Source organism: Rhinoraja longicauda, chromosome 17, assembly GCF_053455715.1.
Source record: "Rhinoraja longicauda isolate Sanriku21f chromosome 17, sRhiLon1.1, whole genome shotgun sequence".
NCBI classification, from domain to species: domain Eukaryota; kingdom Metazoa; phylum Chordata; class Chondrichthyes; order Rajiformes; family Arhynchobatidae; genus Rhinoraja; species Rhinoraja longicauda.
The window spans coordinates 13,648,260-13,671,337 of NC_135969.1; the positions used below are offsets into that span (position 1 = coordinate 13,648,260).

At 41.9% G+C, this 23,078-nt stretch overlaps 1 protein-coding gene across 1 annotated transcript in view; it reads left to right on the top strand.

The window, feature by feature from the left end:
* Positions 1-22,418, top strand: part of LOC144601770 (guanine nucleotide-binding protein G(i) subunit alpha-2) — a 207,272-nt gene extending 184,854 nt beyond the window's left edge. The window contains exons 6-9 of the mRNA XM_078414165.1: positions 1,441-1,570; positions 4,218-4,371; positions 14,117-14,327; positions 19,234-22,418. Coding sequence (XP_078270291.1) covers positions 1,441-1,570; positions 4,218-4,371; positions 14,117-14,307 — 475 coding nt within the window. The 3' untranslated portion in view covers positions 14,308-14,327; positions 19,234-22,418. The remainder of the gene's footprint in view (positions 1-1,440; positions 1,571-4,217; positions 4,372-14,116; positions 14,328-19,233) is intronic.
* Positions 22,419-23,078: the final 660 nt, after the last annotated feature.

Below are 23,078 nucleotides of genomic sequence, written 5' to 3' on the forward strand. Positions count from 1 at the left end.
TGTCAAACACAGTTTCCTTTTTATGGAATCATGTTGATTATGATTGTTCTATTATTTTCTAAATGCCCTGCCCTGCTGTTACCTCTTCAATGATGGATTATAGCATTTTCGCATAACCGAAAGGTCAATATTTCTTTTACAAGGTGGAAGGTCTTGTTCTCTATCTAATGCAAATAAAAGGCACAATTTCTTTGACTAGTTTCAACACTCCGAAGAATGAATTACTAGCATTAAATACGGTGGTGTGTACCTTGTGGTATCAGTTTGTAACACACTTCCAGCATTTTGTGAATGAAGAAGGGTCTCGACCCGAAACGTCACCCATTCCTTCTCTCCCGAGATGCTGCCTGACCTGCTGAGTTACTCCAGCATTTTGTGAATAAATCGTAACACACTCCCAGTTGTTCTTCTGAGAGAAGGTGATGAGCAATATTAGCTGATTTGCTCCTCGATCCAAAGGATTCCCAACTCTTTGGCATGGACCTTTTAGCCCTTGGGATGGTGCAGCAGTAAAGTTGCTGCTTTACAACGTTAGAGACCCAGGTTCGATCCTGACCCAGGGTGTTGCTCCATGTACGTTCTCCTTGTGACCGTGTGGATTTCCTCTGGGTGCTCCGGTTTCCTCCCACATTCCAAAAACGTGCAGATTTGTAGGTTGATTGGTTTTTGTAAATTGTCCCTGGTCGGTGTGGAGGATAGTCCGAAAGGCCTGTTTCCACGCTGTATATCATGCAGAGCTATTTACTGAGTCAGTTCATCTCTCTCACCACTTTCTGCCATTCTTTCTGAAGTGGAGAAAGGAACAATTTGGGTTTCAAGTCTTTAAACACTTTGCAATGATGGTGGCTGCAAAGTTATATTCTGCATGAAGACCAACTTTGGGTTGCGGCGATGGAAACCAGAATGGTATTGGTAATTGATGCATTCTGCCTTGGTTCTTGCACTAAGCATTTAGTGACAGAGCAGAAGGTTGCTTAAAATTGAGTGACCTTTCAGAGATGACTTACTGTGTGAACTCACAAAGGGAGCACATTATCAGGACATATGGTGTTGAACTGAGAGTAATAAATAATCAAAGCCAAGCCTGGGATCTGCTCGATATCTTTGTCTTTATGACTCATTGGTTTTGCAGTCATCTTTGCTGCTGGAGATACCTTATCACATGCTACCACAGTATAACCACTACCTCTTGTGCTATAATCATTAGGTTTCCAAGTTAATTTTATTCATGCTCACCCAATTAAGATAGATTTCACAGAAAGATTTGCACCGCTTTTAAATAAGTAAATCAAGTGCATGCATTAGTATATCTCACAATTATCTGTTACCCATATGCGCCAGAACGATAAAATGTGAAAATATATATTCTTAGGAGATGATGTAGAAATAAATAAAAGAAAGAGCTGGTGTCATTATTTTGTTTTAAATTTTGTTTTTCAGGATGTTTGATGTTGGTGGGCAAAGGTCTGAGAGAAAGAAGTGGATCCATTGCTTTGAGGGTGTCACTGCTATCATTTTCTGTGTCGCTCTCAGTGCCTACGACTTGGTCCTTGCTGAGGATGAAGAGATGGTAAGCAGTTTGAGAGTTGCATCATTCTCTGTCCAATGAATAAATATTAAAGTTGTTAAATTCCAAAGGCTATTCCAATTCCAATATTTAACTGCATGGTATAGACAAATCACCAGTAACTGAGCATTTTATCTGGCCTGTTTTCAGTCAACCGTCGTTCATGCCAAACTAGCATTCACAGATAAATAGCTTTGTGAGCAGAAAAAAAAGTGAGATTTAGGTTTATTATTGTCACATGGTACAGTGAAAAGCTTTGCTTTGCATGCTATCTTTGCAGATCAGATAGCCCCACCTGCACTTGCACCTTTTCTTCCACACCCCCTCCTCCTCCTACGCACCTTCCTCTGGCTGCAACTCTTCAGTCTGTCTCACACCTTCTGGCCTTAGCTCCAACCATCTGCCTATCAAAAATCCCCCCTTGCCTGTATCTACCTATTACCTGTGTAGGAAAGAACTGCAGATGCTGGTTTAAATCGAAGATAGACACAAAATGCTGGAGTAACTCAGCGGGCCAGGCAGCAGCTCTAGAAAGAAGGAATAAGTGACGTTTTGGGTCGAGACCCTTCTTCAGACTGTTGTCAGGGGAGTGGGCGGTACAGTAATAAAATGTAGTCAGAGACTGGTAAGACTGGTCGGATAACTGGGAAGAGGGAGGGGATGGAGAGAGAGAGGGAAAGCAAGGGCTACTTGAAGTTGGAGAAGTCAATGTTCATACCACTGGGGTATAAGCTACCCAAGTGAAATATGAGATGCTGTTCCTCCAATTTGCGCTAGGCCTCATTTTGACAATGGAGGAATGGGAGGGTGAGCAGTGTTGAGCAACCGGGAGATCAGGTAGGTTTAGGCGGACTGAACGGAGGTGTTGAGTGAATCGATCACCGAGCAGTGGATACAGTAGATGAGTTTGGGGGGGGGGGGGAGAATGCATGTGAACCTCTGCCTCACCTGAAAAGACTGTTGGGGTCCTTGGATGGAGTTGAGGGGGGAGGTATAGGACAGGTGTTGCATCTCGTGTGGTTGCAGGGGAATGTACCTGGGGAAGGGTGGTTTGGGTCGGAAGGGATGATTTGTCTGGGAAGGGGGTGGTTGGTACCTCTCTGTCCTGCCTCTCCTCTCTCCCATCCCCACAATCAGTCTGAAGACTGGTCTTAACCCAAAATGTCACCCTATCCATGTTCTCTAGAGATGCTGCCTGACCCACTGTGTTACTCCAGCACTTTGTGTCCTTTTGTGTAAACCAGCATCTGTACTTCCTGTTTCTAAAGATCAGATATACCATACATAAATACAATCAAGTTAAAGTCAAACAAAATAGATTGAGGAGAGGGAAAGATACAGAGTGAAAAAATACAGTTCTCAGCATTGTAGAGCATTTGCAGCTTATTCCATAGACCCTCGTTGAGGTTACTGGACTTTCAGTACCCTCAACGAGGGGTATAAGTGAATCAGACAGTACCCAAGCTTATGGAAGGATCTTTCAGGAGCCTGATAATAGAGGGGAAGAAGCTGTTCCTGAGTCCGATGGTTTCTTCTGCCGAACAGAAGAATGAATGACCAGGGTGGGACAAGTCTTCCATTAAAGTGGCTGCATTTCCGAGGTATCGTGAAGTGTAGATGGAGTCAATGGTTGGAAGGCTGGTCTGTGTGATGGACTGGGCTACATCTACAATGCTCTGCAATTTCTTGCGGCCTGGGCAGAGCTGATCCCAATTCCAAGGGTGATGCTGCAATTGTACTTGCTTTAGTTATCAAAATTATCATTCATGTATAGTGGGGTATGGATAATGAATTGTGGAACATTTGCATAAAAGCAGCTAGGTGCAGGTTTAATTGCTAGCCCAAGCACTTATCAGGAAATGGTTGTTCGCTTGATCTCTACAATGCTCTTTAAAAGTTGGAAGAATTCCGGTAAATCCCTAGATGGTGAAACTTGGGAAATAGTATGCAAAGAGATGTTTTCAAGGCATTGCAACCATGATTTTAATAAATGGCGGAGCAGGCTTGCATAGCCAAATAGCCTACTCCTGCTCTAGATTCATAGGTTCTCATTTATTCCCACTCCAACTCCATGTATGGCTATATCAAATGTATTGCAACAAATAGATTCAATTTATTGCACTTCATGGATCCAAATTTTCTCTGGAAAGTTATCATTTGTAGTAGATTTCAGTCAATAATTTCAATACAGCTTGTAGGGAACTTCACTCAAATTTCTATTGGATAGAAGCCTGCATCTCTTGCTTTGGCTTTGCCACTTAATTAAGCATTGTGGCAAATGTAAATTGTCTCATTGCATTTGGGAGTGTGTTAAAAGTGCACCATTTTGCACAGGATCTGGATCATTTCAAGATTTCCTCATTTAGGAAATCTTTTAGGCCATTCTGTCCATCAAGTCTACTCCACCATTCAAACGTGGCTGACCTATCTTTCCCTCTCAACCCCATTCTCCTGCCTTCTCCCCATAACCCCTAATGAATCACTACCGTAAAACTATCCATTGACTTTCACAGATGCAAACATCTTTAAACATAATTGAATAGTGGCCCAGAATATGCGGTTGCATTCTGAGCTTGTTTTTGGTTATTGGGTATCATGTTCAGCATATCGTTGGTTGCCAGAATGAAGTAAAACCCCTTTCCTCTTCCAGAACCGCATGCACGAGAGCATGAAACTGTTTGACAGTATTTGCAACAACAAATGGTTCACGGACACTTCAATCATTCTCTTCCTCAACAAGAAGGATCTCTTTGAAGAGAAGGTCACCAAGAGTCCTTTGTCTATCTGCTTCCCTGAATATTCAGGTATGTAGTCGTGTGTGGATTTAGTAAAAGAGAATAAGATAATGCCAAAGTTGATCAGCTTTAGAAAGAACAGTTGCATTTGTCATCATCCATTAAATTAATTATCTCCTATCAGACGGCAGGCATAATTACCTTTGTATTTTAGTTACTGATTGATGTTAACATTTCCAGCTCTTGCTTTATGTTACTAATGTTCTTGTCATATCAAGTGTGCCTTTGTCTTGGCAAGTTTCAAATTACAAGCAATTGAGATGCAGTGGAAGTGATCTTAATGTTGGTCCTTCAATTGTAAATGGATTTGTTCTGTCCAGTATCCCAGGAATGAGTGGATTAACATACGATGAGTGTTTGATGGATCTGGGCCTGTACCTGCTGGAGTTTAGAAGGATGAGGGGGGGAACATCATTGAAACATACCGAATAGTGAAAGGCTTGGATAGAGTGGATGTGGAAAGGATGTTTCAACCAGAATTAAAGGACGTTCCTTTAAGAAGGAGATGAGGAGGAATTTCGTTAGTCAGAGGGTGGTGAATCTGTGGAATTCATTGCCACAGAAGGCTGTGCAGGCCAAGTCAATGGATATTTTTAAGGCAGAGATAGGTAGATTCTCGATTAGTATGGGTGTCAGAGGTTATGGGGAGAAGGCTGGAGAATGGGGTTAGGAGGGAGAGATAGATCAGTGGATGAGTGGTTGACGGATCTGTCAAACACTCATCGCATGTCAATCCACCATTGAATGGCGGAGTAGACTTGATGGGCCAAATGGCCTAATTCTGCTACTATCATTTATGACCAGTGCACTTATCTGCACCTCCCAGCACCAAATCATAATCTGGTAGAAATACTGAATACATTTTTACATTGGACTTTTCTTTTGAAAGACCTGGCCACATAATTGACAAAATTAAGTTGACGTCTGAATGAAGATTCAAATAGAAAAAAAAACCTTGCACAGTTACAATAGAACCTCTTGCAAATTATGCTCGGTTGATATTGGGATTAATTATAAATGTTCAAATTATACTTGCACATCATGATTTGTAGATCTGAAAAACTACATTCTGTTCCGTCCATCATCCTTCCAGAAAGATTTGTAGGTCACGGAGTAACTGTTGCACAGGTCTCTCCATGAGGCTGCCACAGGAAACTGCGGATGCTGGAAATCTAAACAATTAATGATCATGCACGAAGCACTCAGGGCCTCAGTGTGGAGAGAAACAGCTGATGGTTTGATTTAAGGAACCTGCATCGATCCAGTTTAACTTTCTACTGTTAAAGTTAAAGCTTGACCTGCTATCCTTTGCATGTACCTGTCTAAATGTTTCTGAAACTTTGCAATAGTACCTGCATTTGGAATGTGAGAGGAAGCTGGAGTACCCAGAGAAAACCCACAAAGTCACAGGGAGAATGTGCAAACCCTGTACAAACAGCACCTACAGTCAACATCGAACTCGGGTCTCATGGTGCTAAAAGACACCAAGTCTACCACTGTGCCTGTAAGAGTCCACAATGCACATGACTGTTTTGACTCTTGTATTCAGTTGAAGATACTGATTCACCAGTGGGCTATGGTTTTCCCATCCTTCCATGGAAACGTAGAGCTGCCATCATTAAGGGCTATCAAGCAGTGAACACCACCTATTACCCAGCAAATAGCTGCTGTGTGATGCACAAGTTGGCTGTGTCACTTTCCCACAGATCTTACGCTGTACTGTTGCTTCTGGTTATCTTAGTTATTGCGTGCAATTTGCAATCAATACCACTTTAAACTTGATATTGGTTTCAGCGCTGGCAATTTAATTAAATTCATGATTATGCAGTTTCTGATTTCAGGATTTGTACAGAGTTGGTTAAATTGCAATAAGCTGTTTTATTGTCTGGATCGGGCTTTCTAATGCCGAGCTATTGAAACCAAGTTTCCATTTAAGTGAATTCCTGACCTGAATTACTCATGGCTAACCATAATTCTAGCAGTTAATAGGTCTCTTATTGAACTTGCAATAAACAGACGCTTCTTTGTGGGCACTAAGAAGCACCCCATATTAGTCTGAGCTACCTCATCTGAATTAGGTGCATGTGTCCATTTTCTTTGATTTTTTTAATTATTTGGAGCAAAAACTATTAGCACGATATAAATTCCAAGTCTTCCAACAAGGCCAGGCTGGAGAGCAAATGGACCTCCTTGGCCTGAAACAACTAGTTGGTCATAATGTTATCCACATGCCCTAAGAGTTTCTGCAGTTACAGCCAGTGGTAATTTTAGGGAGTCACGGCCACGGTGGTACAGCGGTAGAGTTGCTGCCTTACAGCGCTTGCAGCGCCGGAGACCCGGGTTCAATCTCTACTACGGGTGCTGTCTGTTTACTGAGTTTGTACGTTCTCCCCATGACCGTGTGGGTTTTCTCTGAGATCTTTGGTTTCCTCCCACACTCCAAAGACGTAAAGGTATGTAGGTTAATTGGCTTGGTGTTTGTGTAAATTGTCCCTAGTGTGTGTAGGATAGTGTTAATGTGTGGGCATCGCTGGGCGGTGCAAACTTGGAGGGCCGAAGGGCCTGTTTCCACGCTGTATCTTTAAACTAAACTAAACATGGGGATGTGAATGGCATCATCTAAATGCAAGTACAGGTCCACCACAGATTTTCCAACACCCTTGGTTCCAGAGCCTTTCTGGATTATACTTTTTGCCGGACCAACCAGAGGTCACAGCCTCAGAGAGGAGTCGAACGGTACCAGAGTGGTCTGCCGTGGACCCGAGATACCAGCCCACAAAGTCGGTCTCGGAAGTAGCTATGGGAACAGATCTGCCGGCTCGGACCGGGCTGGTGTTCCAGATCCCCAGCTGCAAGGCGCAAATTCAACCCGCTAATCAGCCGCACATATCCCGAAGAGGTTGCGATCGGCCACCTCACCCAGCCTAGGTGCCAGATGTTCAGGGGGTCTGTTGGAGGAGGATTTCAAGTACGCTCTTGTAATTTTGTCCGGATTAAAGAAGGTGTCAAACAACCATTTGCCAGAAAATTAGTGGTGGACCTGTATTATGTTGAGATAGATTTGCTTCTGCTGATGTCAATGGTATTGCTGGCATAGACGAGGTCACTTCCTCCCTCTCCATACATACATTGTTTGCCACTATGTTCATTAATGGTGCTCTTTTTAAAACTGTACTATATTTATAAAGTACTTTGCATAGGCTCTTGGTGTCCCAAGTGGTATATGTGCAAGTAAGCACTTAAAAAGTATTGTAATGCAGCAACTCCTGAATACATCGGCATCTTCATTGATTTCTTAATCTTTCCCTTCAACTTGCCTTTGTGTTTAGTTTCAATTGTGTCATAGTTCTGAAAACGACTAAATAAATGCAGTTATGTATGAATTGTACCAAAAAATGTTCTTAATCTGCATTGAAGGCACGATGTTCAGGCAGCTGCGGTAGTCAGATGATATCTCTGCATCATAAATAATGGACAACGTTACCTAACTGCTATTAGATGAGCATTATTAAAAATCATTGGATCAATAGGGTGGTTTGTTTCTCCCATGCACAATAGAATCGTTAATAACTTGTTGTGCACTAATGTAAATAGTTTGCATTTTGAAAAAGGGCTAATTGTTGCAAGCAGTGTCAACATAATCATCTGGCATCGAGCTGCTTTTGGAAGTCTCTGATATTAATATAATATGCAATGCACAGTGGTAATAGCTGTTTAGTGTTCACATTGTGCTGTTGATCTGTGGATGGATATAAGCGTCTGTGTAGAGATACACAATGGTTAAAGACTAGCGCTGTGGCCTTGTCTGCTCCTCACTGGTTATATAATGTTGACGTCACCACTCCTGTATGGTGAAAAGGAAATGGCTTTAATACAGGAGTAGACCATTCAGCATCTCTAGCCAGTCTGCCAGTGCAAGACACTAATTTATTTTCTAACTCGACATCATTTTATGCCCTATGGATCTGCAGAGGGAAATGAACAGATGACATTTTGGCTCAGCACGCTTCTTCAGTCTGAAGAAGGAACCCGTCCCGAAACGTCGTCTGCCCATTCCCTCCACAAATACTGCTCAAAAATAATGGAAGTTTAAGAATTAAGAGCATTTGAACAAACTCATTTCATTTTCCTTGGAATTGCTTCTGCGTTGAAATGAATGGAATCACTGAATTTGTACCCTCATTTCTCAGCAAAACTGCTGGTAAATGTGGCTCCTCAGCTGACAGAACCCTGTGTCGGAGCAGTTAGAATGATAGCAGCAAGGCCTTCTCTGGTAGTTCAGAATTTCTACCATTGTGTGAGCGACTCTCCGAAATGATCCGTGGTGGTAATTTGGCTCACTCCATAAAAATGCTGTGGACTGATGAAGAAGGGTCCCGACCCAAAACATTGCCTGTCCATTCCCTCCACGGGTGCTACCTGGCCTGCTGAGTTACTCCAGCACTTTGTGGTTTACTCAAGATTCCAGCAAGATTGATCCTGTAATTCCATATGTCTCCATATAGCTACCAAAATACGGTGACATTTGCTTTTGCAAACAGTTCAGTACAAGTATTGCTATACACAAACATATCTTAGATACAGAACAAGTGTGTAGAAGTAGTATACTGAGACGGTATAGCAGAGTCGCCAAATTTGGCGGCATTTTCAAGTCCCATTTGTTGTAAGTGCAGAGTTCTTAACCTGGCCATTAAGGCCCGTTGTCCGAGAGGTTGTAAAATGGTGGTGTTCAGAGAGGCTAAGGTGGCCTTGTGCCCAAGTCATAAATTATCATGCATATTCAACTATTATTTAATGTGTTTGATTTATTGAAAGAGAATTTGAGTACAAAAGAAAAGACATCTTGGAATTGTGTGGGGTCCAGGTGAGACAACACGTTGGAAAATGTGCGGTGGAGGGAGTGGAATGAAGGTTTATGAAGTTAATTGCTGAGATGGAGGGTCCATCCTATGAGGAGAGATTTGGCGGACTCAGCCTTTACTTTCTAGAGTCTAGAAAATCAGAGAGAATCTTGTGGAAATGTGCATACCTCTCACAGGGATTGATGGGGCTGATGTGGAATTCATGATTTCCTTGCTTATGTGGAGCACATGCTGCTGAGGTAAGGTAATATCTCTGGAGGATGTGGACAGGTGATGTTTCAGGTCGGGACCCTTCTTCAGACTTTTTCATACTTGTGTCTGGAACCAGGGAGCGTCTGTACCTAAATAAGGATTGGGCTATCCAGGATTAATGTGAATGGAAATGTCTTCACCCAGTGATCGGTGAATCTTTGGAATTCTCTATCCCAGAGGGTTGTGGAAGTTCAGTTGCTGCATATATTCAAGCTACAGATCGATAGATTTTAAGGGAATTGAGGGTTGATGCAGAAAGGTGGTGCTGAGGTAGCTAATCAATTGTGATCTTATTGAATGGCAGAGCAAGCACTGTAGTCTGCAAGGGCTATTCCTGTTCTGCTTTGTTGGTTCGATACAATCCCGGGGCCACGCTTAATTTTTAAATTAAAGCTTCTGTCAAAATGAAAAATAAATGAGTCTTTGGGTAAATATCCAGTAAGTGGTTTAACTTGGTGACCTGAAGCTTCCATTTGGTGACAAGAATTAGGTGAAATTGAGAAACAGCTTGTGACATTGCTCTGAAGTAATCTGAAAGTTGGGTCCCTGATTAATCCCATGTGTGTACTTGGCTTCAAGCTTCGGAGGGTCATACTCTGCAAGCATGCTAAAGAAAATCCAGCTGGAAGGAGGGGAGACAGAGAGGGTTATTCATTATGTAGTGCTGAGCTTGATTATTGTTGTGGAGATGTGAGGTGACTTTCTCTGAACCTGAAGAATAGTTGCAGTGTATTAGCTTGGTACTACCACACCGCCGTTTAGCTTGGTACTACTTCACCGCCTGCATTGTGTTGCTTTACATAACGCTGGCACAAGCCTCATTTGTCAAAACACACAACAAAGCATAACAGTTCTCAGTTGCCATGGTCAGAGACCATCTCACTACCTTTATCTAATGGGGCCAGTGTCGCTATGTTGAGACGTAGATCTTTTTTGGCTCATTTACTGTAATTGCTTGAAATTCTGATGTAGAAACAAGGAACTGTCGATGCTGGTTTACCAAGGAAAGACACAAAATGCTGGAGTAACTGAGCGGGTCAGGCAGCATTCCTGGAAAACATGGATAGGTGACGTTTTGAGTTTGAACCCTTCAGACTGAACAGTAGATGTTCAATCTGAAGCCTCATTTTTGCTGAATGGATGCAACTTTTTGCATCTTCATTTACAACACTACAAGAAGAAAACCCCCTGCTCCTTGGACAATCGCCAGCTGACCAACGACCTGAACGAGTTTTACTGCAGGTTCGAGAAACAGTAACATAATCCTGGGATCCTCTCCTCCCCCCCCCCCCCCCCCCCCCCCCTCCCCCCCCCATCTCCCAATCATCACTTCACACGTACTCACAGACTGACTCCAATTTGCAAAGACTGGCCCCTTCCCGCCCCCACCCATCTGCAATCACCAATTTGTACATACTCACACCCTCGTCCACTGCCCATTAGTCTGGCCACTTCTCCATCTCCAACAATAGAAATTGCGGAAGTGGAGAGGCTATTCAGGAAACAGAAAAGCCGGAAATCTCCAGGACCGGACAATGTTTCCCCCTCTACCCTCAAGCTCTGTGCCGAACAACTGGCACCGATCTACACAGACATTTTCAACCAGTTCATGCAAACCTGCATTGTCCCTGCCTGCTTCAAGGTCTCCACTATTGTCCCTGTACCCAAAAAGACAAGGATCACTGGTAATGACTACAGGCCTGTCGCACTGACCTCTGTAGTCATGAAGACGTTTGAAAGACGTGCTGGCCCAGCTGAAAAACATCACAAACCCCCTGCTGGACCCCCTGCAGTTTGCATACCGGGCCAATAGATCGGTGGATGACGCAGTCAACCTAGGCCTGCACTTCATTCTCCAGCACCTAGACCGCAAGGGCACCTATGCCAGATTCTGTTTGTGGACTTTAGCTCTGTATTTAACACCATTGTGCCAGATCTACTACACTCCAAACTCTCCCAGTTGACTGTGCCTGAACCCCTCTGTCAGTGGATCATCAACTTCCTGACAGACAGGAAGCAGCATGTGAGGCTGGGAAAGCACATCTCGGACCCTCAGCATAGGAGCACCGCAAGGCTGCGTATTCTCCCCTCTCCTTTACTCTCTCTACACCAACGACTGCACCTCCACAGTCTCCTCTGTCAAGCTCCTCAAGTCGCAACAACCTGGAGCTCAATGGTCTTAAGACAGTGGAACTAATTGTAGACTTTCGAAGAGCTCCCCTTCCCCTCCCCCCACTCACCATCAACAACACCACAGTCACATCTGTGGAGTCATTTAAGTTCCCTGGAACCAGCATCTCCAGGGACCTTAAATGGGGGGCCACCATCGACTCCACAGTAAAAAAGGCCCAACAGAGGATGTACTTCCCCCGGCAACTGAGGAAACACAATCTGCCACAGGCAATGATGGTCCAATTCTATACTGCTATCATTGAGTCCGTCCTCACCTTCTCCATCATGGTCTGGTTTGGCTCAGCCACCGGAGGCTGCAACGGATCGTTCGCTCAGCTGAGATGGTTGTTGGCTGCAACCTTCCCCCCATTGACGAAGGGGGGAAACAAGTAGGAAACGAGGGCCAGGAAACGAGCAGACAAGATCATCTCTGACCCCTCTCACCCTAGCCACAAAATCTTTGAAGCATCCCTCTGGAAGGCAACTCCTGACTGTCAAAGCAGCCACAGCCAGACATAAAAACAGCTTTTTTCCACGAGTTTTACATCTTTGAAAGTCTGTAGTCCCTTTTTTGCTCTGGTTTATTTTCACCCACATGTTTAGACCGCAATGCTGGAAAATTGATGTTGTGCCTGTGTATTTATTGTTGTTGGTGTAAATAATGTGCCTGGAATTGTGCAGTGAGTAAGAATTTAATTGTTCCGGTTTATGTAATCAAGTGTTTAATACGAACTCAGAACAGGATAGTGGGAATCTTGCTGCAACTTTTACAGGCATATTAATGTAACAATGCGACAAATAGATAAACGATAAACAGTAATACAATAAATTATCAGCTATGCTAGGTAACCAGACTAGAATAATGCAAGCTGAAGCAGATAGTGCAACCTTGTACCGTCAATAATAGTTTGGTGCTGAGATGAGGGTTGAACACTATGGTTCAAAACCATGATAGTTGATCAGAATAAGCTGCTTTTGAACCTAATGGTTCTCGGGCTCTTGTATCACCTTCCCAATGGTAGCAGCTAAGTAAGAGTGTGGGCAGGGTAGTGAGAGTCTTTGATATTAGCTGGGTTCTTGAATTGATTCAAGGGCATTGACCTCCCTACCACCTTTGGTGGTGGGGAGGTCAATGCCCTTGTTGGACAGGGCATTGTCTACCACATCATTCCCTGTCCTCCGGTCTTAAGCATTTGAGTTACTGAACTCGACCATGGTGCGCCCAGTGTGCTCTCCACCATCCACTTATAGATGTTTAATGTCGCTTGTAACTATTTAGCAACATGCAGAATCTCCTACTTGCTCTTTTCCAAAAAAGTTTCAGATATGTGTACCCAGACACATTGAAGAGTTAAGTAATAATTTTCCAGATTGTGTTTGAGGAATACCTCGAGATTTGAAGCAAATGTTAAGAGTCAACAGTGTTTAATTGTCATATATACTGTTGGAGGGAATTTTGTGTTTAACCTGAACCCTGAATCTGGCTTCACGTGGGGCCCAGTTGCCCTCTTAATTACGGCTCAGATAGGAACAGACACACTCGTAGAGCAGTGGTTCATTTTTCAAACAAGTCGGTTTATTCAAGGCCTTAACAGTGGCACTGGGAAATACTCTGAGAGAACCCAAAGTGTTTCAAAGATTGGTAACATCCACAGCATTTTTATATTCCCGCAACACAATAGTTACATGTGGCTTTTACATCTTTGAAACAATTCACCATTGGTCAACTTGTAACCTCCAGTTTCTTGCCATTGGAAAACTATTCCTCCATTTACCTAACAAATGGGTGCAAACCCTACGACTAGTTCACCATTCGTGTTCAACATCTTGTTTCCTGTCAATTGAAAACAATTCCTCCCTTTACCTAACAAATGGGTTCAATAAAGGACCCATGCGGAATTTACACCGAATTAATCTATTTATCGCCTCTCCTAATATATCCTCTTTACTGTGTTGGCTTTTTTCCCCATTGTGCTTCCCAGTAGATAATCTCTTGGGTTAAACATATTACAAACTACTCATCTTTCTTAGTTTTTCAGAATTTCCTGCATCACTCCCAACATGGAACAATAAAATTCTTAAATTGCAACAGCACAACAGGATTGTAAACACAGTACTTTATAGTTACCAGAATAAAACAAACAAAAAAGTTCAGTAAATTTAAAAAAACAATATTAGTGATTAGTGCAGGACAACACAAACACGCTGTCCCTCGTGCAACCATTGCGGTTTGAAGTCAAGTTGGCATTAGTAGTGAAGATACAATGCTGGAGTAACTCAGCGGGACAGGCAGCATCTCTGGAGAGAAGGAATGATGATGTTTTGGGTTGAGACCCTTCGTCAGTAGTGTTCAATAGCCTGATGGTTGGTGGGAAGACACTTTTCCTGAACCTGGAGGTCATGATTTTCAGACATCTTGACCCTTACTGCTTTACATGTGACTCACTAATTATTTCCTTTGAATGCAGGGGCAAATGAGTATGATGCAGCTGCTGGTTACATCCAGACCAAATTTGAAGACCTAAATAAGCGGAAGGACACCAAGGAAATCTACACACATTTTACATGTGCCACTGACACAAAGAACGTGCAGTTTGTATTTGATGCAGTCACCGATGTCATTATCAAGAATAACCTGAAGGACTGTGGCCTCTTCTAAGAACTTAAGTGAGGATGAAGGTGAGCTTCTTGACTCTTATGCTTGCCAGATTGGGTTAGTTATTTTCCCCATAAGGTTTCAAAAAAGAAATATCATGGTTTCCAGTTCATTTCAACATCCTCTCAACCACTTGAATATTTGGTGATTCCAATCAGGGATCTGGCCCAGCAAGTGTATGTCCATTACCGCCATGGTGATAAATTGTTATGTTGTAATCAGTCTCTGAAAATGGATGTGTTAATAATTGATGTTTAGGAAAGAACTAATTGAAACGGACAGCTCAGCTTCCATGCACTTTTGGACTCGGCAATTGCTCCAGAGAGCTCCTTGGCGGCTGTAATTATTTTTTATTTTAAATGACAAGAAGAAATTGAATGCAAAATTGGTGGAAATGCAAAATACAACAAGATGCTCAGCAGATCCAGTGTGCATCCGTGGAGAAAGAAATGAAGTTTCACAGTTACCTTTCAACACATCTGATATTCTGCAGGTGGAGGGTGTTAGGGGTGTGGAAACCAGGAAAATATTCTCTCTCGCTTTCACTTATTTCAATAAGTTTCCAACTGTTTGTAAGTTGTCAGAGCAAACAGAAAATTGCCACCCCTTTAGTGCATCTCAATCATTAGCAAAGTGATGGAAGGGATAGTTAGTTTAGTTTATTGTCACAGGTGCAGTGAAAAGCTTTTTGTTGCGTACTACCCAGTCAGCGGAAAGACCGAAGGGGGACCTCTATGAAACTTACCGAATAGTGAAAGGCTTGGACAGAGTGGATGTGGAGAGGATGTTTCCACTCGTGGACGAGTCTAGGACCAAAGCCCCCCCCCCCCATGCCTCAGAATAAAAGGATGTACCTTTAGAAAGGAAATTAGGAGGAATTTATTTAGCAGGAAGGTGGTGAATCAGTGAAATTCGTTGCCACAGAAGGCTGAGGAGTCCAGGTCAATGGATGTTTTTAAGGCAGAGATTGACAGATTCTTGATCAATCTGGGTGTTAGGTGTTATGGCAGGAGAATGGGGTTGAGAGGGAAAGATAGATCAGCCATCAACCAATGGCGGAGTAGACTTGATGGACCAAATGGCTTAATTCTGCTCCTATAACTTATGAATATCCTGGGGGTTACCATTGACAAGAAACTGAACTGGAGCAGCCATATACACGATGGGACTACAAGAACAGGTCAGAGGCTAGGAATCGTATGGAAAGTACCTCAACTCCTAACACCCCAAAACCTGTTCACCATCTACAAGGCTCAAGTCAGGAGTGTGATCCAATGTTCTCAGCTTGTCTGGATGAGTGCAATTTCAACAACTCCAAAACTCAACACTCAGAAAGCTTGACACCATGCAGGTCATCATAGCCTACGTGATAGGCACCCCATCGAAACCTTTCACCGAGTCCACCACTGACGCACAGTTGTACCGTCTACGGCACGCAGTACAGCCGTTCACCTCAGCCTTTTAAACGTCGCCTTCCAAACCCCCGACCTCAAGCAGCTAGAAGGACAAGGGAAGCAAGAACTCAGGAACACCATGTCTTGGCAGCTGCCCTCCAAGTCCCATACCATCCAGACTTGGAGATATATGCTAACAGCATTGCAGAAATACCTACACCTCAAGGACTGCAGAGTTCAAGAAAGCTGCTCACCACCACCACCACCTCAAGGGCAATTAGCGATGGGCAACTAAATAAATATCGGCTCAGCCTATGAAGCCCACGTCTCTTGAATGAATGAAAAAAAGACATAGTACACAGTAGAGAATAAATGTAGGCTGGTTGTGGTACTTGGTGCCAAGGTGAACCTGAAGGCACAGTTACTTCGGTGATCTTGAAACCTAAGTAATTGGCAAATAGGATATTATTCCATGGTTTATAAAGCAGTGCCAGTCTATTTATGGTTTGTAATGATTCATTCTTATAATGCTCTGAAGTGGGCATTATGTTTTGATTGAAGTTACAGAGTTGGGAAGGGTGCAAGGTGGCAAAGGAGAATTTGGATGAGAATTTAAAAGATTCTGTCATGCAGAAAACTAAAGTTATAATTCTTGGGTAGGGATCAGTGGAAATATTTTATGTAGTTCATGATTGCTTTCATCAAAGGTATTAAAATGTGTTGGAAATGCTTGCTGCAGACTATCTTTCGTAAAAGTGGTGAAGATTTAAATGTTACAACTTTTCTCAGTGAAAATATAACTTGATGTCTTTAAGATTATGACAGAATGCAGCAAAGTACTTAACAGATTGTTGATAATGAATTGCTATATGGAGGTAGTATAAAATTTAATTAATTTTTCATTAGATTAATGTTCACATGAAATGGATGTAATTTGCAATTTTATATCACAGTTGAAATAAAATTTTCAACTTTAAGAAAACTTGCTTTAAATGGAATATTAAAGAATGGGAGGGAGGAAAAGAAAATGCGCAGGATGTTGTGTTTTTAGCTGCTGAACGCATACCCAATTTTGAATAAATTACCTGTTTCTGAGCAGTAACATTTTAATTATCTCTGATTTTGGCATTTGGAAAGCTCAGTTCTAATATTTTTAACAAGCATACAGATTCTCGTACACCAGAGAATAAGTTAACATCAAGTACTGAAGATAGGCGCAAAACGCTGGAAAAACCTAGCGTGTCAGGAAGCTTCTCTGGAGGAAAATAGGTAACGTTTCGGGTCGGAACCCTTCTTCAGACTCAAACTTCAGACTTGACTTCGGACTGTTGTCTATCTTCGGTATAAACCAGCATCTGCAGTTCCTTCACCTTAACATTAAGTACTGATGAATTGCAATCATAAGAACTGGAACATAATACTGAAAAGTGATTCAGACAAAGGTGGTTTGATTTTTCTTTGGAGAAAATATTAATTGAGTCATTCAGCACAGAAGCAGGCCCTCTGACCCACTTTATCCATGCTGACAACTGCACTCAGAATGGACGTAGTGGAGGGTTCATCCACTGCACCAATACAGGTAACACTCAAAAATAAGAAACGTGCAGTCACTCTGATGGGAGTGATAGTATAGGCCTCCCAACAGCCAGTAGGGCAGGGAAGAGGAACAGATATTAAGAGAAATTTTAAATCAATAGGGATGTCAGTGGGCGACGTTAACTTTCTCAATATTGACTGGGATTTCCTTACTGCACAGTGGCGCAGCGGTAGAGCTGCTGCCTTACGGCATCAGAGACCTGGATTCGATCCTGACTACAGGAGCTGTCTGTACAAAGTTTGTACATTCTTCCCATGACCTGCGTGGTTTTTTCTCCTGTTTCCTCCCACACTCCAAAGACATACAGGTTTGTAGGTTCATTAGCTTGGTATAAATGTAAATTGTCCCTAGTGTGTAGGATAGAGCTAGTGTGTGAAACTATGCCAAATTAAAATAATTCCTTCCGCCTACAGATATCATTCCATTCCCTGCATAGCCATGTGCCTATTTAAAAGTTTCTTAACCACCTCTTTTGTATTTGCTTCCACCAACACCCCTGGCAGCACGTTCCAGGCATGCACCACGCAGTAGAATTTTGTTTTCCTCACACATCTTGTTTACACTTTTCCCCTTTCATTTTAAAGCTATGGCCTCTAATCGCACACTTCCAGCCTTGGAAAAAATGTTCTGATTATCGCAATCTCTCTTAGTTCAGTTTAGTTTAGAGATACAGTGTGGAAACAGGCCCTTCGCCTCACTGAGTCCATACCGACCAATGGTCATCAGTACACTAGTTTTATCCTACACACAAGGCACAATTTACAGAAGCCAATGAACCAACAAACATGCACAGCTTTGGGATGTTGGAGGAAACCGAAGCACAGGGAGAAAACTCACGTATTCACAGGGTTGATGATTCCGCTGATGCCAGTAGAGCAGTGATCAGTGTTGGCATTTGAAGTGTGCATTAGAGCAGGATTGTTGGGATTAATCAACAGTAGTTTAGTTTAGAGATAGAGCCTGGAAGCAGGTCCTTCGGCCAACCAGGTCCACACTGACCAGTGATCACCCCGTACACTAGATCTATCCTACATCTTTTAAAATTTACAGAAGCCAATTAACCTGCAAACTGTAATGTAGGAGAAAACCGAAAGACCCGAAGTAAATCCACTCAGTCACAGGGAAAACGTACAAAATCCATACAGCCAGCACCTGTAGTCAGGATCGATCCCAGGTCTCTGGCGCTGAAAGGCAATAACTCTACCACTGCACCATTAATGCCGTCCAATCCTACTGTGAATAACCATCCAGGATTGTAGTCTCAGTAGATTTGGTTGAAGCTATTTTGATAGTCATCACAATTTATTTGTTAAAGGTGGAAATTATAAACATCACAGAACAAAATCAGATTTTAACTCCTACAACAAAGGGCTTTAAGCCACAATCCCTGGAAAATCTTTCACCTCAATGACAAGTAATGTTGCTGGAGCTCATGTATGAACAGCATTATCGACATGAGCCTGAAATATGGAACCCTTGAAAATAAAGCATTCCCTGCAGTGAAAAGTTCATATTGCCTACTGTTTCTTCATTGCATACTTGGCCCTGCAAAATAAATCAAGTGGCTTCAGGGGCAGTGATGCACAAGCAGAATTTGGCAGTCACATTAGATTGACATTTATTGAATGAGAGTAATAACATTCGATTTATGACGTTGGAGATGTTTGTGTTATTCATACTACAGTTGTTTCCCATTTTAACTTGTCTGCACCATAAGACGTCTGTGGGCCTTTCTGAGTTGTCGGGTTGCTCAGGGCTATGTAAATCTAGTGCACCTGGCATCTTGTGGGGCCGTAAAGTTTGAAGCTGGGAATTTCCATGGCCATGGAGTTCATTGTGCAAAAACGTTTGCGCAGGTGTATCAGACAAACATGGTGTATTCTCCATGAAACTGCACCACTTTGCAACTTTGCAGTTAATGTTTTTGCTTTCTTTCAGGGTTACTTGAACTGCACGGTGTGGAGGATCATCGAGGAAGGACTGCATCAATAAAATCAGCTTTCTGCTTTTAACTGCTATTTTTCCCCAGAGACTTAAGACCATAAATGCATCACAATCTTATCCAATCTTTCTATCCCCTGATAATGCAAAATTTGTACTATTTTATTTTATTTTTACAAAAATGCCTTGTTTTGGTGTATCACCTAGCAAATATTTGCTGGTGCCGCTGTAATTCTCCATTCTTCAGTTATGTCAGATATGAATGCCGTGTGTTTCAATGGGAAGTTTGGTTGTGTAGAGCATGTAAGAAATTAAGTATGATTCCCTTTCAAGCATAAAACACAATGGCTTAACAAAAAGAAACAAGTCATTAATCCACTGGTGTTCCTGTACACAAATAAAAATTCCAGTGTGTGTGAGAGAGTTAGTTTGTCAGCCAAGTTGCATGTAAATCATAGATGTCTTCATTACATTTGCGCAACTAGCATACATTTCTTAATGATTTTAAGTGTTTTAAGAAATGGCTTGGGAAAGGCTTTATTAGCTACAAAGCTGCAAATTCATTTAACATATATTTAAAATGTAAGTAACCTACAATGTACTGATATGAATTTTGCTGCAGTAAGTTTTGTGCCTTGAATATAACTTTGTTTACAGTTGAAACTTGATTCTGCTTAATTTTGGTTTTTATTTCATCCCTGTCCCATGCAAATTGTGATAGGAACAGTTCACTTTATTTTGGCTTGTCCAAATGAAAGATGTTATGAGCAAAGGACCTGTTAGATGCTTGTCTATTCACTTTATACGTGGGAATATTTGGTCCCAAATTAAATTTGTGTTTGCACCATTCATTCCAAGTGCTAAGAAGGATTTGACCTTGGACTAGATTTTAAATGCAGTAAACTTTCTTATGCATGATTTAATGATGAACTCTCTTCTCAAAGTCCTTTTTTTCTCCCAAAATCTCCGTTTGTTTTCACCCATCTCCCAGGAGGTTAGTCAGTTCGTTGCTGAGCCACCGTCTGTGCCATCTTACTTCCATTCTGACCTATTGATCTGGTTAGTTTTCTGTTGTATTTGTGTCTTTAACCACTGCCAGATCCTCATCCTCAATTCAGCCATGGAATGATCTCTCCAAAATAATTTCTCCGTTCTCGCGACCAATCTTAACGGTTTCCGTTGTCTACTCCCCATCTTCTATGGTTGGAATGGGTAGCTTCAGTGCAAAGTTTCATCTCTCCGTTCTGTCAGTTAATGGAGTAAGTAACTGAAGATGGACTGGTTTTGAGGGCGCTTAACATTATGGATGTCAACTAATGGCCCTGCATTCTGCCTTCTGGTCAGCACACCACCATTATTTGAACCTTTTCAGATCGAATTACTGGAGCAAAATGTTCCGTAGTCTTTTTCTCCCCACTACTTCTCTCAATGCATACTGTCAGATGATACACAAGCTCAATAGGTGTCCTATAGAAGAAATTGCTTATCACATGAACTATTCTTAAATTGAAAACCCTTTGCTGATTTTTGCCTCCATATTGATGATAGTAAAAGATCAGTTTGTTGTTTGCTGTAACTTATGCTTGTGCATCAAAGGGTGCCTCTGTGTCTAATTCACTCCCTCATATCAGATATTCAACGGTCCTTGCTCACAGATATTTCAGTCCCTATTCAATAATCCCTCTTGTTCAATTGGGCACTACTTTTGCGTGCAGCCGCCCAATTTATCAGAACCATTGTCAGTTCGTGTGATTGGCAAAACTCTGAAATAATAACCATTTCGGGATATGCTGCATATACTGTGGTCATACCCAGTGCCTGAAATAATGAAGCTTTCAATGGCCTTTTACTTGACAGTTGCCTGCTCATTTTACAGCGTGTTGTGTATAATCTTTGCTTAGAGCTCCAAGCATAATTTAAAATGCTTATGACCCTGATCTGCAGATAGATAGCAGCTATAACGGTTTGTGTAAAATTTCTAAAAGCTTTCTTTGTGACAGTTAACTTTAATTCTATTTCATAGACGATGCAAATGTCTTTCATGTTGTATGTACTAATACTGGGCTTTTAATGTTTCAGCATGGTTCCTCAGGCGATTCCAACTCTGCAAAGAGCTCTATTTATTCCTTGTTAGTTACAAATGAACATTAAGTGTTTCACTTCTGTAAATTTAGAAGAAGGTTTTCGGCTTGGCTTCACTTGGATGTAATTAGGGTTTCTAGATTTAAAGATTCCATTTTAATCTGTCATGTGTAACTAATGAAATTAGGTTTTATGTAAAGTCATCCATTTAAGCACAAAATTGGGACTGATTAACAGATTATCAGAAACCCAGATGAAATCCCTCACATGGCAGCACTTTTAACATTCCGGATACTAAGTAAATATTTCTGTTCTGTTTAACAAACAATTTCAGTTTACCACCGTTTCAATCCAAACGGCAAAATAACGTACTGCTTTGATTATTAAATGTGCGATTAGACGGTGCAGTTTGAACAGCTAATTTAAGGAGCATGTTTGATTGAGTGGACTCTTCAAATTAAGTTTTAATTCAAAACCACAGTCTTGATTGGAGAGAGGAATTGCTGCATTTGTGTCTGAGATGTTTGGTGGTTTTGAATAGTATAATTTTAATAAGTGATGCAGTTTTAAAAAAGAATTTGAATGAATTGATTTTTATTCCAATGTATAATTCTTTACTGTGCAGAAAAATCTTTTAACGCTGTCTTTGGCCTTCATTTCACTTATTGCATTTTTTAAAAATGAAGTAATTCTTAGCTTGCGTTATAGATCCTGTAGAAATTGTTCGGTAATATAATAATAGAAAAATTTGTATTCTGAGAGAAAGCTGAAGTACATGAAGGAAGGTTGAAGAACATTTAATGTTTTGTTATATTTGCCAAGCTTTTTGGGTTGTGTTAACTCGGATGACATGCAACCATCTTTCCAAATGGTAATGTTAAGCATTTTGGGCACAGGGCCACTGGGTGGGGCAGGGTGGGCCAATGGTTGCAATTTGACAATATTTGACTATTACTTGTCATCATTTAATGTTACTTACACACACCCACACTTAAGTTTAGTTTGTATTGAGGCCAAATGTATTGCAACCACGTTATTTCTTACAATATGTTACCTGGTGTAAAAACAAATAAAAGACCAAATTAATAAAGTACTTTTTAGTAGGATTGCAGTGGCTGTGTCTTGTTTACTGCTGTTGTTCCACTGGGATGTTTCCCTTTTGAAGAACATTCTTGTGGTTGCCACCCCACACATTGTACCCTTTCCTAATCTGCCAATATAGGTTTCGCAACTTCCGCAACTCCTTGTTTCACTCATGCCTTCCCACCCAAACCAGGTTCTCCAGGTTCTTTCACCTGCATCGCAGGAGATGTAACACCTCTCCCTCCTCCTCCTCCTCTCTCACCTCCATTCAGGGAGCCAGCAGTACTTCCAGGTGAGACAGAGATTCAAGTGCACCTGGTCTACCCTCATCTACTGCGTTCGTTGTTCCCGACGTTGTCTCCAGTATTTCAGCGAGCTGAAGCATCGTCTAGGCAACCGTTTCACCTAACACTTGCACTCAGTTCGCCAAGGCTTACTAGATCACCTGATTGTTAACCATTTTAACTCCTCCTCCCATTCTCATATTGACCTTTCTGTCCTGGGCCATTTCCTTGCCAGAGTGAGGTCACACGCAAACTGGAGGAGCAACACCTCATATTTCACTTGGGTAGCTTATAACCCAACGGTATGAACATTGAATTCTCCACTTTTACAAAACCCTCCCCCTCAACCTTCTTTCCCCATTTACCCCCACCCTATTTCCCCCGCCCTCTCCC